Here is a 13,414-nt window from a genome sequence, read left to right on the forward strand (position 1 = left end):
AGTGTATATTTCAAGGGTCTTTTTACACTATACAGAAGAGTACCTGAACCACATTGTATACTACCAGAAATACTTAGATACATTCACTGATCTTTATCTTTGTACACATCTGTTTATTATTGAACTCATATTTATTTTTTATTATAGACCCTAAGCTGTAGATACATTAAAATGACACTGATTAGTAATGCTTACTTAGTTCCATCGAATGAGGTCTTAGTATTTATACAGATGCTTCCCTTTCTCCAAATGTCTTAATTGTCCTGTAGGCGGCATTTATCTTTCCTGTAGCCTGCACTCTTAAACAGCTATCTGTTTTTCCTGTAGCCATTCCAGATTTGCCCTTTGCACATTCTGTCAGTCTTTGACAAAGGGTAGATTTTTATTGTGCGGAGCGTATTTAAGAGTATCTCAAAAATGGTGGAGCTAGTCACATGTTCATGTGCTACTGCTGTGAGCATCTAAAGAAAGAGGTAGAAGGACAGTGAAACTACCACTAGGTGTTAAATGGTTGGATGTCCACAACTCTTCAGAGACCTGTCTGCTCTGTAAAGTAGGACACACGATGAGCTGTAGCGTCTCTGTCAAAGGAGCACAATGCTGGTGCACACACAAGTGCTTCAGAGCACACCATGCATCGTTCATCGTTGAACATGGAATTCTGCAGCAGACCACCCCTACATGTTCACTTGTGGACCCAACGACATCATCAGTTACCATTGCAATGGGCACAAGTCCATTGGGATTCAACCATCAATCAATGGAATGTGTCAACTCTTCAGATGAAGCACAGTTTTGATACACTAGGTTGATGTTCTTCTCTAGAAGAGCCGTCATCGAGGTGAACGGTGGCTCAAAATGTGCAGCACACCGTGGACAGAGGCTGGTGGGAGCAGCATTATGCTATGAGAGACATTCTTCTGCACTTACATGGGACTTGGGGTAGTAATCAAAGATGTGCTTATAGCTGCGAATCACCTGCATCCCTTCACGTTTGATGTCTTCCCAGACGACGATGTCATCTTTCAACAGTATAGGTGTCCATGTCTAAGAGCTAGAACGGTGCAACAGTGCTTTGATGAGCGTTATAGTGCAGTCACATTGACATCTCAGTGACCAAGTGTGCCTGATGTAAATCGTATTGAAGCCATCTGAGTTGCTATTGGGCACCATTACCACATTCGCAAATCAGTGGCCCGTTATTTTTATGAATTGCCTGACATGTGCATAGACATCTAATGCCACATATCTCCACTAACCAAAAACTGTTGGATACCTGATATGCACAATCAGTGATGTATTTCATTCCAATGACAGACAAACTAGCTATTAAGGAGGTGTCATAATGTTTTTAGCTCATCAGTGTATATTTTGTGCAATATAATCGAATAGTGGCACATGTTGGTTCAAGAGTGTTGCCAGTAGTGTGTTGCAGGCTTATGTTGCAAGTGATTTTGAATACCGGTTATGGCATAAAAAGATATCAGACAAAAGTTTGTAGGTCTACAGAATTCAGCCATTATTAACATTTTGGGACTCTGCTGTATGAAGTTGGGAAACATAACTTTTCGTTTACTCCACACACAACTGATTTGGACAGTCTTATGGGTGGCTGAGGATGAAGTTGTATAATTCAAAAATCACTACCATTATGCCAATATGAACATCATAAATAAAAACATATGAGTGGAATGTTCCAGACATACATTATTAGTGAATACATCTGAATACCCTACATTAACACCTGGAATGATGAATTACACAAAAATAGATGTTTGGTCTCTCATATGCCTAGTAATTTTTCTGTAGGTTTCAGTTTCCTGACAGTCTCATGGATGTTGTAGGTGTTGTACTCTCATATTTAGTTGCCTGTTCTGTTTAGTACTGTAGATATGACTGCTCTTACTGGTTGTATGAAGCTGTGGCCTCATTTGCTAAGGATAGATTCACCCACACTGTGACTTGCATTGTTAGTTAGCATGTGACCCATATCTGCATACATTGATTCTGTTAAGATGATAAATGCCAGAGTTAATTATTATTCAGTTCACAAGCATGGTATGTAATAATCTACCTGACATGCAATTCAATTTTATAATAGCATATGTATCCGTTAACAGGTCATATATTCACCTTAGATGATTTTGTCAGCCAAAGAATTTTTGTTTTGTCCATCAAAACTACAAATGTATGTCACTTTGGCATTTTCATGATGCTTATACTTACAGATTTTGATTAATTATATGTTTGAAACTCGTTTGTTATGCAAGCAACATTTGAGAGTGTGAAATGAACTATGGAATTAGTTGTACCTTAAATATGTGGCACACTGATGACGATTCATAAGAAAATTTGTTACTCTTTCTGGATATGACCTCTGTCATCTTAAATAACAATAGTTTTTAGTTTTTCTCAAGTTTTATTGAAAATGTTATGATATTTGATGTTTACCAATCTTTGCATACACAAAACATTTCATAGTAATCTGTAATCACATTAGAGATCATTACTGTTTTCTATGATGGCCACGTCTTCGATTTCCCTTATGCCCACTAGCTGCTAGGGGAAACAGCCTGTCCCATAGTGACATACGATCCTGATAATATAGCCCATTCTTCATTGTCAACTGCGATCCTATATCCAGATACACTTGTCTTGAAGGTGTCAAGCTTTGCCACTCCACATTCACTAAATCATTTCTTTCAGATGTTGGATTGCTGAAACATATATATCACATATCATATAATTCATGGAGTAATCTTCAGAGTCAAAATACAATCAGACAAATGAACAAAAGCTATCATGAAATTGGGTTTCAGAACCAGGAGCTTCATAAATTGACAGATGCACAGATGCCACAATGAAGACGCCTGTATTAACATGCAGTCATGCTTATACAAAGTTGCTGGAATCATGACTACAATTAACTGCAGGCATACATATTCAATAACATTTTAATGCCTGCTTCTTGGTACATAAAAGTGGCAAAGGAAAGTTATTAATTGAGAAGGGAGCTTCTATTTACTGTTTAATGATAATGTGGCTAATTATAAAAGTTAGTTTCATATGAGCTGTGATTTCTGCAACTACAATACAAAACACAAATTTAATTATCATGCTGATACTTAATTTTTGTTTTTGGTTAATTTTATTCTTTTTCTCATATGTCAGTGTAACTGTACAAGTGTGTGTGTGTGTGTGTGTGTGTGTGTGTGTGTGTGTGCGCGCACACACTGTCTGTATCTTTGAAAAAGGATTTGTCCTAAAGCTAGCAGAGTTTCCAGTCTTCTTTGTGTGCCTCTCAACAACTCAGTGCCTCCTCTACTACGAGGGTTGTTTTTTAAGTAAGGGCCGTTCGCGCGTATAGTCCCGTAGCTCGCGTGGATGCCGCAACAAGCCACCGCGCCACTTGCCGGCATCCTTCCCGTTCACACTGATGCACGTTGCAGCTCTGTAGCTGACGTGTACGCATCGCTGTGCTACTTTATAATGTTTACGATTATTGAATCGCCCGCCGCGTGTGAGATACGGTCAGTGATACGTTTTTTGACCGCAAGAAGCCTATCAGCTGCAGAAATTCATCGTCAGTTAACAGAAGTTTATGGCTTGAATGCAATGAGTGAAGGTAAAATGTGTCAATGGGTTAGAGAGTTTAAAAATGGCCGTCGAAACGTCCATGTCGAAGAACGGCCCTCTGTGATCACTGATGATTTGGTGGCTGCAGTCGAAACAAACATTCGTGAGGACAGAAGATTCACAATTTCCACTCTTTCTTTGGAATTTCCACAAGTTTCAAGATCGGTTTTGTACAAAATTGTGTCTGAAAACCTAAACTTTAAGAAACTGTGTTCTCAGTGGGTACCCAGGCTCCTCACAGAGGACCACAAAGGGAAGAGATTTGCCACTTCATTGGACTTTTTGATTCGTTACGAGGAAGAAGGGGATGACATGTTGAGTCAAATTGTCACTGGAGATGAAACATGGGTATCCCATATCACTCCCGAAAGCAAGTGACAATCGATGGGATGGAATGGACCGAGCGAGGTGGCGCAGTGGTTAGACACTGGACCCGCATTCGGGAGGATGACAGTTCAATCCCGCATCCGGCCATCCTGATTTAGGTTTTCCGTGATTTCCCTAAATCACTCCAGGCAAATGCCGGAATGGTTCCTCTGAAAGGGCACGGCCGACTTCCTTCCCCATCCTTCCCTAATCCGATGAGACCGATGACCTCGCTGTCTGGTCTCCTTCCCCAAAACAACCCAACCCAACAATCGATGGAATGGCGACACACAACCTCACCGTCAAGGTCAAAGCCAAACAGACGCTGTCAAAGCGCAAGATTATGGCAACTGTGTTCTGTGACCGGTGCGGTGTTTTGCTAGTGGACTTTATGCCATGAGGAATGACAATTAACTCAGATGCCTACTGTGCAACTCTAAAGAAGCTCTGCAGAGCAATTCAAAACAAAAGGCGCGGCATGCTGACAAAAGGAGTTTTGCTCCTGCACGATAACACTAGGCCTCACACCTCTCAAAAGACTCGGGATTTGATTGATTCTTTTGGCTGGAAAGTTTTGGACCACGCACCATACAGCCCCAACCTTGCTCCTAGCGATTTTCACCTTTTCCGGTACCTGAAACACCATCTTGGCGGGCAGTGCTTCAATGACGACGATGAAGTGAAAGCGGCTGTGAACTCTTGGCTGTCGGAGCAGGCGGCCGAATTCTTTGAAGAGGGAATTAAAAACTTAGTTGTACGGTATGACAAGTGCTTAAATAAACAAGGCAACTATGTAGAAAAATAGGTAAAAGTGTGTAGAGTCAGAAAATAAAAGTTTTTTTACAAAAGTATTTGTATCTTTTTTTAAAAATAAAAACGGCCCTTACTTAAAAAACAACTCTCGTATTTGGTGAGCCACTGCAATTAATCATTAAAATTGTCTATAGTAATAGTTTTTGAAAGTTACTTCTTAATTTATATGTTGATTCATTCCACATACCTAAAGACTATCCTCCATTGTGGGATCTAAAAGAAAAATGGTTGAATAAGAGAATGAATGAATGAGTGAGTGAGTGAATGAATGAATGAATGAATGACGATAAAACAAGCATACAACAACTACCACCATCATATGTTAGAGAAAGATCTGGCAGAGAATGTGAGAAAATTCTGATCATATGTAAAATCACTATGTGGGTCTAAGGCTTCCATTCAATCCTTTGTTGACAAGTCTGGTGAGGCAGCTGAAGATAGCAAAACAAAAGCTGAAGTTTTAAATTTCACGTTCAAGAAATTTTTTATGCAGGAGAATTGTACAGACCCATCCATCTTTGACCATTGGCCAGACTCCCGTAGGAACGACACAGTAATAAGCACCCATGGTGCAGAGAAACAGCTGAAAGATTTGTAAGCTAATAACTCACATGGTCCAGATGGAATCCCATTTTGGTTTTACAAAGAGTACTCTACGGCATTGGCCTCTTACCTAGTTTTCATTTATTGCAAATCTCTCATCCAACACAAAGTCCCAAGTGACTGGAAAAAAGGGCAAGTGACTCCTGTTTATAAGAAGGGTAAATGAAAAAACCTGCCAAATTGTAGGCCAATATCCCTAACTTCTGATTACTGCAGAATCTTTGAACATATTCTCAGTTCAGATATAATAACTTTTCTTGAGACTGAGAAGCTTATGCCCATGATTCCGCCTGGTTTTAGAAAGCATCGCTCGTACGAAGCTAAGCTTGCTCTTTTATCACATGATTTACTGTGAACTATGAATGAATGGCAACAGGCAGATTCCATATTTCAAGATTTCTGGAAAGCATTTGACATGGTGCCCCATTGCAGGCTGTTAATGAAGGTACAAGCATATTGAATACTTTCACAGATGCACGAGTGGCTTGAAGACTTCTGACGTAATAGAACACAGTATGTTGTCGTCGATGGTGAGTGTTTATCAGAGACAAGTGTGTCGTCAGGAGTGCCCCAGGGAAGTGTGGTAGGACCGCTGTTGTTCTCTATGTACATAAATGATTTGGCTAACAGGGTGGGCAGCAATCTGCTGTTGTTTTCTGGTGATGCGATGTTGTACAGTAAGATGTCGAAGTTGAGTGACTGTAGGAAGATACAAGACAACTTAGACAAAATTTCCAATTGGTATGCTGAATGGCAGCTAGCCCTGAATGTGGAAGAATGTAAGGTAATGTAGTGAGTATGAAGAACAAACCTGTAATGTTTGGATACAGCATTAGTAGTGTACTGATTGACATGGTCAAGTCGTTTAAATATCTGCACGTACATTGCAAAGCGATATGGAATGGAATGAGAACATGAGGAATGTGGTAGGGAAGGCAAATGGTTGACTTTGGTTTATTGGGAGAATTTTAGGAAAGATTGATTCACCTGTAAATGAGACCTCATATGGGACACTAGTGTTTCCTTTTCTTGAATACTGCTCGAGTGTCTGGGATCTGTACCAGGTTGGATTAAAGGAGGACACTGAAGCAATTCAGAGGCAGTTGGCTAGATTTATTATCTGTAGGTTTGAATAACATGTAAGTGTTATGGAGATGCTTCAGAAACTCAGATGGGAATCCCTGGAGAGATGGTAATTTTCTTTTTGAGAAACACAATTGAGAAAGTTTAGAGAATCAGCACTTGTAGTTTACTGCTGAACAATTCTACTGCTACCAACATATACTGCATGTATGGACCACCGCTAAAGATATGAGAAATTTGAGCTCATATGGAGGCATATAGACAGTCATTTTTGCCTCATTCTATTTGTGAGTGGAACAGGAAAGGAAATAACTAGTGGTGGTACAGGGTACTCTCCGCCATGCACCGTACGGTGGCTCACGGAGTATCTATGTAGACATAGATGATGATGGTCATGGTGGTGGTGATGAAATGGACAAAGAGAACAGGAGTACTTGAATGGTTCCCAGGATTCCAGGAAATGGCTGATGGCAGGACCAGACTTGGATATAAAAACTTTGGATGACTGTGGTGTCACTGGATGGTTGTTATATTCCTAGAATTAGACATATTTGTTTTATATTATTATAATAACATAAGAATAAGTTGCTTATTAAAGATAAAGCTTAAAAGAGATATGGGATGAACTTTCCTGAAACATTTTTCTGTGTATTGTGCAAAGGAGGAGGATGTCTCTCTGAAAGCTTACACGTCTGCTCAGTTTGTATCTCACAAAATTTATACAACACAACATTTCTGTACTCTGCACATTACATTAAAGGGAGAGACTGATGAATATTTAAGAGGATAAGTGAGTGTTGTTGGAGCAGGTCACACAATCAGGTCACACGAGACTCACAGAGGTACTAAAACCTGGTGTTGTTTACATCTAATAAAAATAATTTGGAGGTAAAAACTTCCAGCCGAGAGCCTCATTAAAAGACAATGGTCATAAAAAGCAAAATATCTGTAGTGACACAACTGATAACAGTGAATAAGGAATACAACACACACAAAACTAAAGAAAGTACAATAAAGAACTCAGTATTCTGCATACCAGGTCTCTTTTTCATTATACTTCTGTTCACATGTTCAATCATAATCTGCAAGGCACTGTGAAATGTATATCAAAAGGTACCTCTAATTGTACACAGTGGACAAAATAAAACTATTCCAGAAAATACCTCCAATAAGGCTGATCCAGGATTGACCCTGTCAATAAACATCAAAGAAGATGCTGTAAACGACCACCACTTATCTCAATACAGTGCTTTGTTTGATTTATCAGACATTGAGATTTGCATAGCAGCTCTACTTGACAGATAGCAACTATAGTGTTTTCAGTGTTCTGTTGTAATTCTTTTGGTATGTGAGGACTCAAGGTAAAAATTACATACATGTGCAGTACACATGTATGTGATGATTTTCTTCTGCAGTTCCAATTTTCAAGATACAATATTTGAACTTCCCCAGGAAATTATATGATATCTAATGACAGATTCAAAGTAACTATGATATGTTATTTTTCATGTACTCAATTTACCAGAATTTGCTAGTAATTGCACTGCAAATGCAAAACTACTTAGCTTATTTGGTAGGAAGTGAAACATGTATGTTCCAGCTTATGTTCTTGCCCACATTTAGTCTTAGGAATTTGATCATGTCAACTTCTTCCATAAGTTTATTGTAATGTTGTATTTTAACTTCCAAAAGTTTTGAAATGTACAGTATGGGTTTTTGCAATGTTCATTTTCAACCCATTTAACTGGAACCACTTTTCAAGGGTATACAGTGAGCTTGTGATGGAGCTTGGAATTTTTTCTGCATTGTCATCTTCATTTAAAACAGAATGTGACAGCAACCTGGATTTGTGTACTGAAATCAAGATTTCCAGCATTTTTGTGTCGGACAGTTCTCCTGGTCAGTAATCAGAGTCAGTTACATGTCAGTTTTATTTTGTCCCCCTGTACAAGATATTGGGGTTCCTTTCTTTCCACTCACGTGAGGTGCAAGGAGAGATTGACCGTGTGATACCTCTAGGAGTGCTGTAATTAGTCTAACCTTCTCTTCGTGGTCTGTGTGGGAATGATATGTAGGGGATTTGAATAAATTCTTAGCTCGCTCACTTAATGCTGCTTCTTTATACTTTAAGCAAGTTTTTGTGGGATGGCTGACATCTATTTTCAGGCATATACCAGTTTAAATTTTTCAGAATTTCTGTGGTGTTCTCACGTGAATCAAACAAACCTGTGATGATTTCATGCCATCCTTCACTTTATATGTTCAGATCCATTGTTAGTCCTATTTAGTCCCACACACTTGAGCAAAATTTTAGAACTGTGTAAGCAGTCTTAATCATAAACTGACTGTATTTTCCCAAATAAATTGAAGTATACCACTTATTTTATCTAAAATTGAGACTATGTGGTTATTTCACATACCCAGACATTTTTATATCCAGGTATTTGTATGAAGTGATAGTTTTCATTTGTTACTGACTGATATTACGATAATATCTAATGTTCTTGGATTCTGTAAAGAGCTAATTTATAATTGAACATTTAAAGCAAGTTGCCAATCTTTGCACCATTTTGATATTTTATCAAGATCTGACTGGATATCGTTGTAGCGTTTGTCAGATAGTACTTCATTATAGAGAACTGCATCATCTGTATCAAGTCAAGGCTTCTATTAATATCATCCGCGAGAGCATTAATATATGATTTGAACAGCAAATTTCTTGTCATGCATGATGTTACTTCTACATTTGCTGATGATTCATTCGTTGACTTACTCCTTCATTCATTCACACACAATTTGAACAGCAAGGGCCCAAGACCTTCATTGGGACATGCCTAGTGTTGTTTATACATCTTATGATGACTCATTCATTCATTCATTCACACACACTGTGTTCTGTAAATTACATACCAAAGGGAAAGTGGGAAAAAAAAAAATCTCTCTCTCTCTCTCTCTTTCTCTCGATGGGTAGCTGACAGAGGGAGGCAGCAGGTGTTCAGAATAGGAAGGATAGGAATACAACACATGGCCACCAGCACTAGTGAATTCTTGCAGTGCACAGTGACAATAGTGTGGAGGGATGTATTGGGAGAGGGAGTCAAAACAGAGGAATGGAAGATGGGGAGAAGAGGCTGTGGGTGTAAGATGAGTGAAAATTAAGGTCCTGAGACAGAGTGGAGATGGATGTAAGGCAGGGGACTAGTAAATCTTTTGAAAAGAAAATGCTGAGTGGCCCAGAAAGCTAAGCTCACCAGACAAAAAATTAATCACCACTGTGGGCACGCACAGACTGCCTCTATGTGAGCATAGGGCAGTAGTGATCAGTGAGCCATTTATGTTTCAAGTGGACATTGTACATAAATGTGGATAAATGTACGGACAGAACACGGTGGAAAAAAGGGTCAGTCATGTTTGGCCATGGCCATGTCCATGCCCATGGCCATATGGTGTGTGAAATTTCTGGATTTGTTGGGGTTTTCAGGCTGACTGTTCAACATGTGTACAAATATAGTGGTATAACATATGTAGCCATAAACAAGATATCAGAACTGAGGCCAGAAAAAAAAATTGCTTCCTAACCCAAGGGGAATTGCAGCAGGCAGTGAATGAACATCCATCCCCAACTGTTAGTGAGAGAACATTGTGTTGGGAACTGCACACAATGAAGATTTAAGAGTCGGTCACCTTGCAAGAGGCCATTGCTCCCACAGGCACATAAAGATGACAATAGTAAAGTTCATTCAGCTGGTAGATTATGTGACTGATTTTCTGAACACCCCCCCCCCCCCCACCCACCCTATTACATTTCTATTGGCCTGCAAAATCACCTGAGTTAAACACCATAGAAAATATGTGGGGCATGTTGGAACAGGGGGTAAAATGGCAACATCAGCATTCCCGCAATCTGGCGGAATTGCACCATCAAACCCTCAGCGAGTGGCTTAACATGGGTGTGGCATACCTGGACAGCCTTGTGGACTCTCTTTCTAACTGAATCCAGATGGTTATGAAGTCCAAAGGTTGAATTACTTGGTATTAAATGATGCATGCAATGGTTTTTCCAGAGGTGACTAATTTTTCCAGTGAGCTTATGGAGTGTGTGTGTGTGTGTGTGTGTGTGTGTGTTGCAAACAAAACATTTTTGTAACTTCACACAGACCACTATAGGTGTCCATATATTGGAAAACTCAAAATCTGTTTATGTTAAACATTATAGTTATAGTATATTTACCATATCTGACATCAAAAGAAGATGCAAGTAGAAAATCAGTGCTTTCAGTACAGAAAGATACAGATCGTAGGTGTCCAATTTGTATTGTGATACTTGAATTCTTAGGCCTATAGTTTAATGATATAGACATTCATATATTTTCCTTAACATGTATCCATTCACATGTATGTTGATTTTTATACACTCTAGAAACAAAGACTGCAAGAATGTCACAATGGTACCTAATGCAGCTTAGACGTAGCAACTTGGTATAAAGTTTATTACAGTCAAAACTTAGCATAAATATTTCTGTAGCTGTATCAAATTAAACTGGATAGTTATTTCCAGTAGAAAAACAATGAATCTTTGCTCAATATTGTGTCATAAGAGGAGTATGTTGACTGTCATCCTAGAAGTATGTCTATTGGTAGGAACTTTTCATGCATGACAACACTTGACATACAGGGTATTATGAGACAGTGTTAGATGAAGACTCATCCCATGGCTACCAGAAATGACTATCCAGTTGAATGTGGTATAGCCACAGAAATGTTATGCAAGTTTTCAGTTTAGTAAGCTTCGATGTTGGAAAAATATACTCATTGGTGTAGCTCCATGTGTAACATGGCAAACATGAATATAGCAGTATGGTGCAGCAAGAAATTAAGTGCTTCAGGATGTGCAAGACTTATATGCATGAGAAATATAATACTTTTGCCCTTGCAAAAAACAAAAATGGGTGAAAAGTGTTCTCATGGGCACATAAAGCCTCACTCAATTTTTTTAATTTTTGAGTACATTTCTCACAGAGAAACAGTGGTCTGGCTAAAAGTTCTTTAAAAATGGATTGAAAATGGTCTTGAAAGCAGTAAAACATTTATTTCCAATGCTTACCAGTTTTGGTCAGAATATGAGCCACTTCAGACCAGTGAATGAAGCTGGTGTTATGACTCCATGAAGGCCAGCAGCTGACATTCAAGGAGTCATAATACCAACTTTATTCACTGCCACCACCTACTATCATAGTATAATGGTCTGTTGACGGTCACATTCTTACCGAAATGAGTAACCACTGAAAGTAAATATTTTATTGGAGTCGAGAATGTTTTTGATCCATTTTACTAAATCACTAAGTTTATTGTAGTGCTCATGAAATTTATTCATAAAAACCACAGGAAATTAAAAGCCATGAAGTTTGTTTTCATACCAGTATTTAAGGAGTTTTGAAGTGAAGCATCTTCATAGATGTCATGAGATGTGTTCTAAATGTGCACGCCCATGTCCAAGCTTTATTATTTATGGAATACTTCTGTCTGTCTTTTTTGTACAGTATGGTAACATGGGGAGATTGGTGAAATGTCACACAGGTTTAGACACTGAACTCACATTCTGCCTCCAGGGTTTAAATTCCTTCCCATTGATTTTAACAGGTTTTCTGCATCTTCCCTATGCTTAAGGCAAATTATGGCACAGGTTCTTTGAAAAGTACATGGCCAGTTTCCTTCCTCATCTGCCCATAATTTGAGATTGTGACAACCCTATGATGCCCTTTCCATTGATAGGATGTTAATTCTGAATTTTCTTTCTATCCTTAGAACAGTGAGTGTGACTGGTGTAGTGTCAAGCCTGCTCTGGCAAAACCAGTGTATCCTCAAATACAATAATTTACAGCCGAGGGATATAGGCACATGGTCATAAACTACAGAACGGTCTCTCTTTTTAGACTACATTGTTTGTGAACTAAACTGCTGATGTAATTTATTGGTAGTAGTGGATTTGCTAGTGGAGCAAATGAACAACATCACAGTCAATACCCAGAAATATTGTGTAACACATGATGATCTTCAAAATCAGAATATTAAAAATGAGGAGATTAGAATATTATCTGTAAGAGTCATGTTTCTCAACAAAATTATGAAAAGTACTGATTGCTTCTCACCATTAAGATGATACGTTGAGTTGCAGACAGGTACGGTACAATGAAAAGACTGTTACACATTGCGAGTTCAGCCAAAGCCTTTTTCAGAAAGGAAAGGAAATACACATACATTCACACAAGCTGGCACACCTCGTGCACACTTGACCGCTACCTCCAGCTTGGCCAGACATAGCTTTCATGTGCCTGAGATGTGCTTGCTTGTGTGAATGTGTGTGTATTTCCTTTCCTTTCTGAAGAAGGCTTTGGCCAAAAGTTCAATGTGCAACAGTCTCTTTGTTGTGCCTGTCTGCAACTCAAGGTGTCATCTTAACACTGAATAGCAATGTATCCTTTTCATAATATTATAGAGTCATATTTCCCTTTGATAATGCATAACCCCATGTCACTAGTATTGTTGATAAAGTGTTAGAAAATAGGACTGGGGACCATTAACATCCTGAATGCAGCACTGATTTGTTCAGCCCATGACTTCAATACTTTCAGGCTACTGAACAACTTAAAGATGCAGGATTCTACTCCAGTGCAAACATAATGGATGGAGTTAGTGACTTGTTCAAGAGTCACAGGTATCTCTCTTCTCTGGTGGAATTTACTGCCTATCTTGACAATAAGTTGCATACTTTAATTCTAAATGATTTCTTAAATAAAAGAATGTTGGTCATAAGCTGCATGAAATATTGGGCTACATATTAGGTTGTTTGTGAGTAACTGGTTTTTCTGTCAATGTTTGGTACAATAACATACATATAAATGAAAGACACAAA

At 38.7% G+C, this 13,414-nt stretch overlaps 1 protein-coding gene across 1 annotated transcript in view; it reads right to left on the bottom strand.

The window, feature by feature from the left end:
- Positions 1 to 2,405: 2,405 nt before the first annotated feature.
- Positions 2,406 to 13,414, bottom strand: part of LOC126236054 (esterase E4-like) — a 119,984-nt gene continuing 108,975 nt past the window's right edge. The window contains exon 10 of the mRNA XM_049945094.1: positions 2,406 to 2,717. Coding sequence (XP_049801051.1) covers positions 2,507 to 2,717 — 211 coding nt within the window. The 3' untranslated portion in view covers positions 2,406 to 2,506. The remainder of the gene's footprint in view (positions 2,718 to 13,414) is intronic.

The sequence above is a fragment of the Schistocerca nitens genome, chromosome 2 (assembly GCF_023898315.1).
Source record: "Schistocerca nitens isolate TAMUIC-IGC-003100 chromosome 2, iqSchNite1.1, whole genome shotgun sequence".
Lineage (NCBI taxonomy): Eukaryota > Metazoa > Arthropoda > Insecta > Orthoptera > Acrididae > Schistocerca > Schistocerca nitens.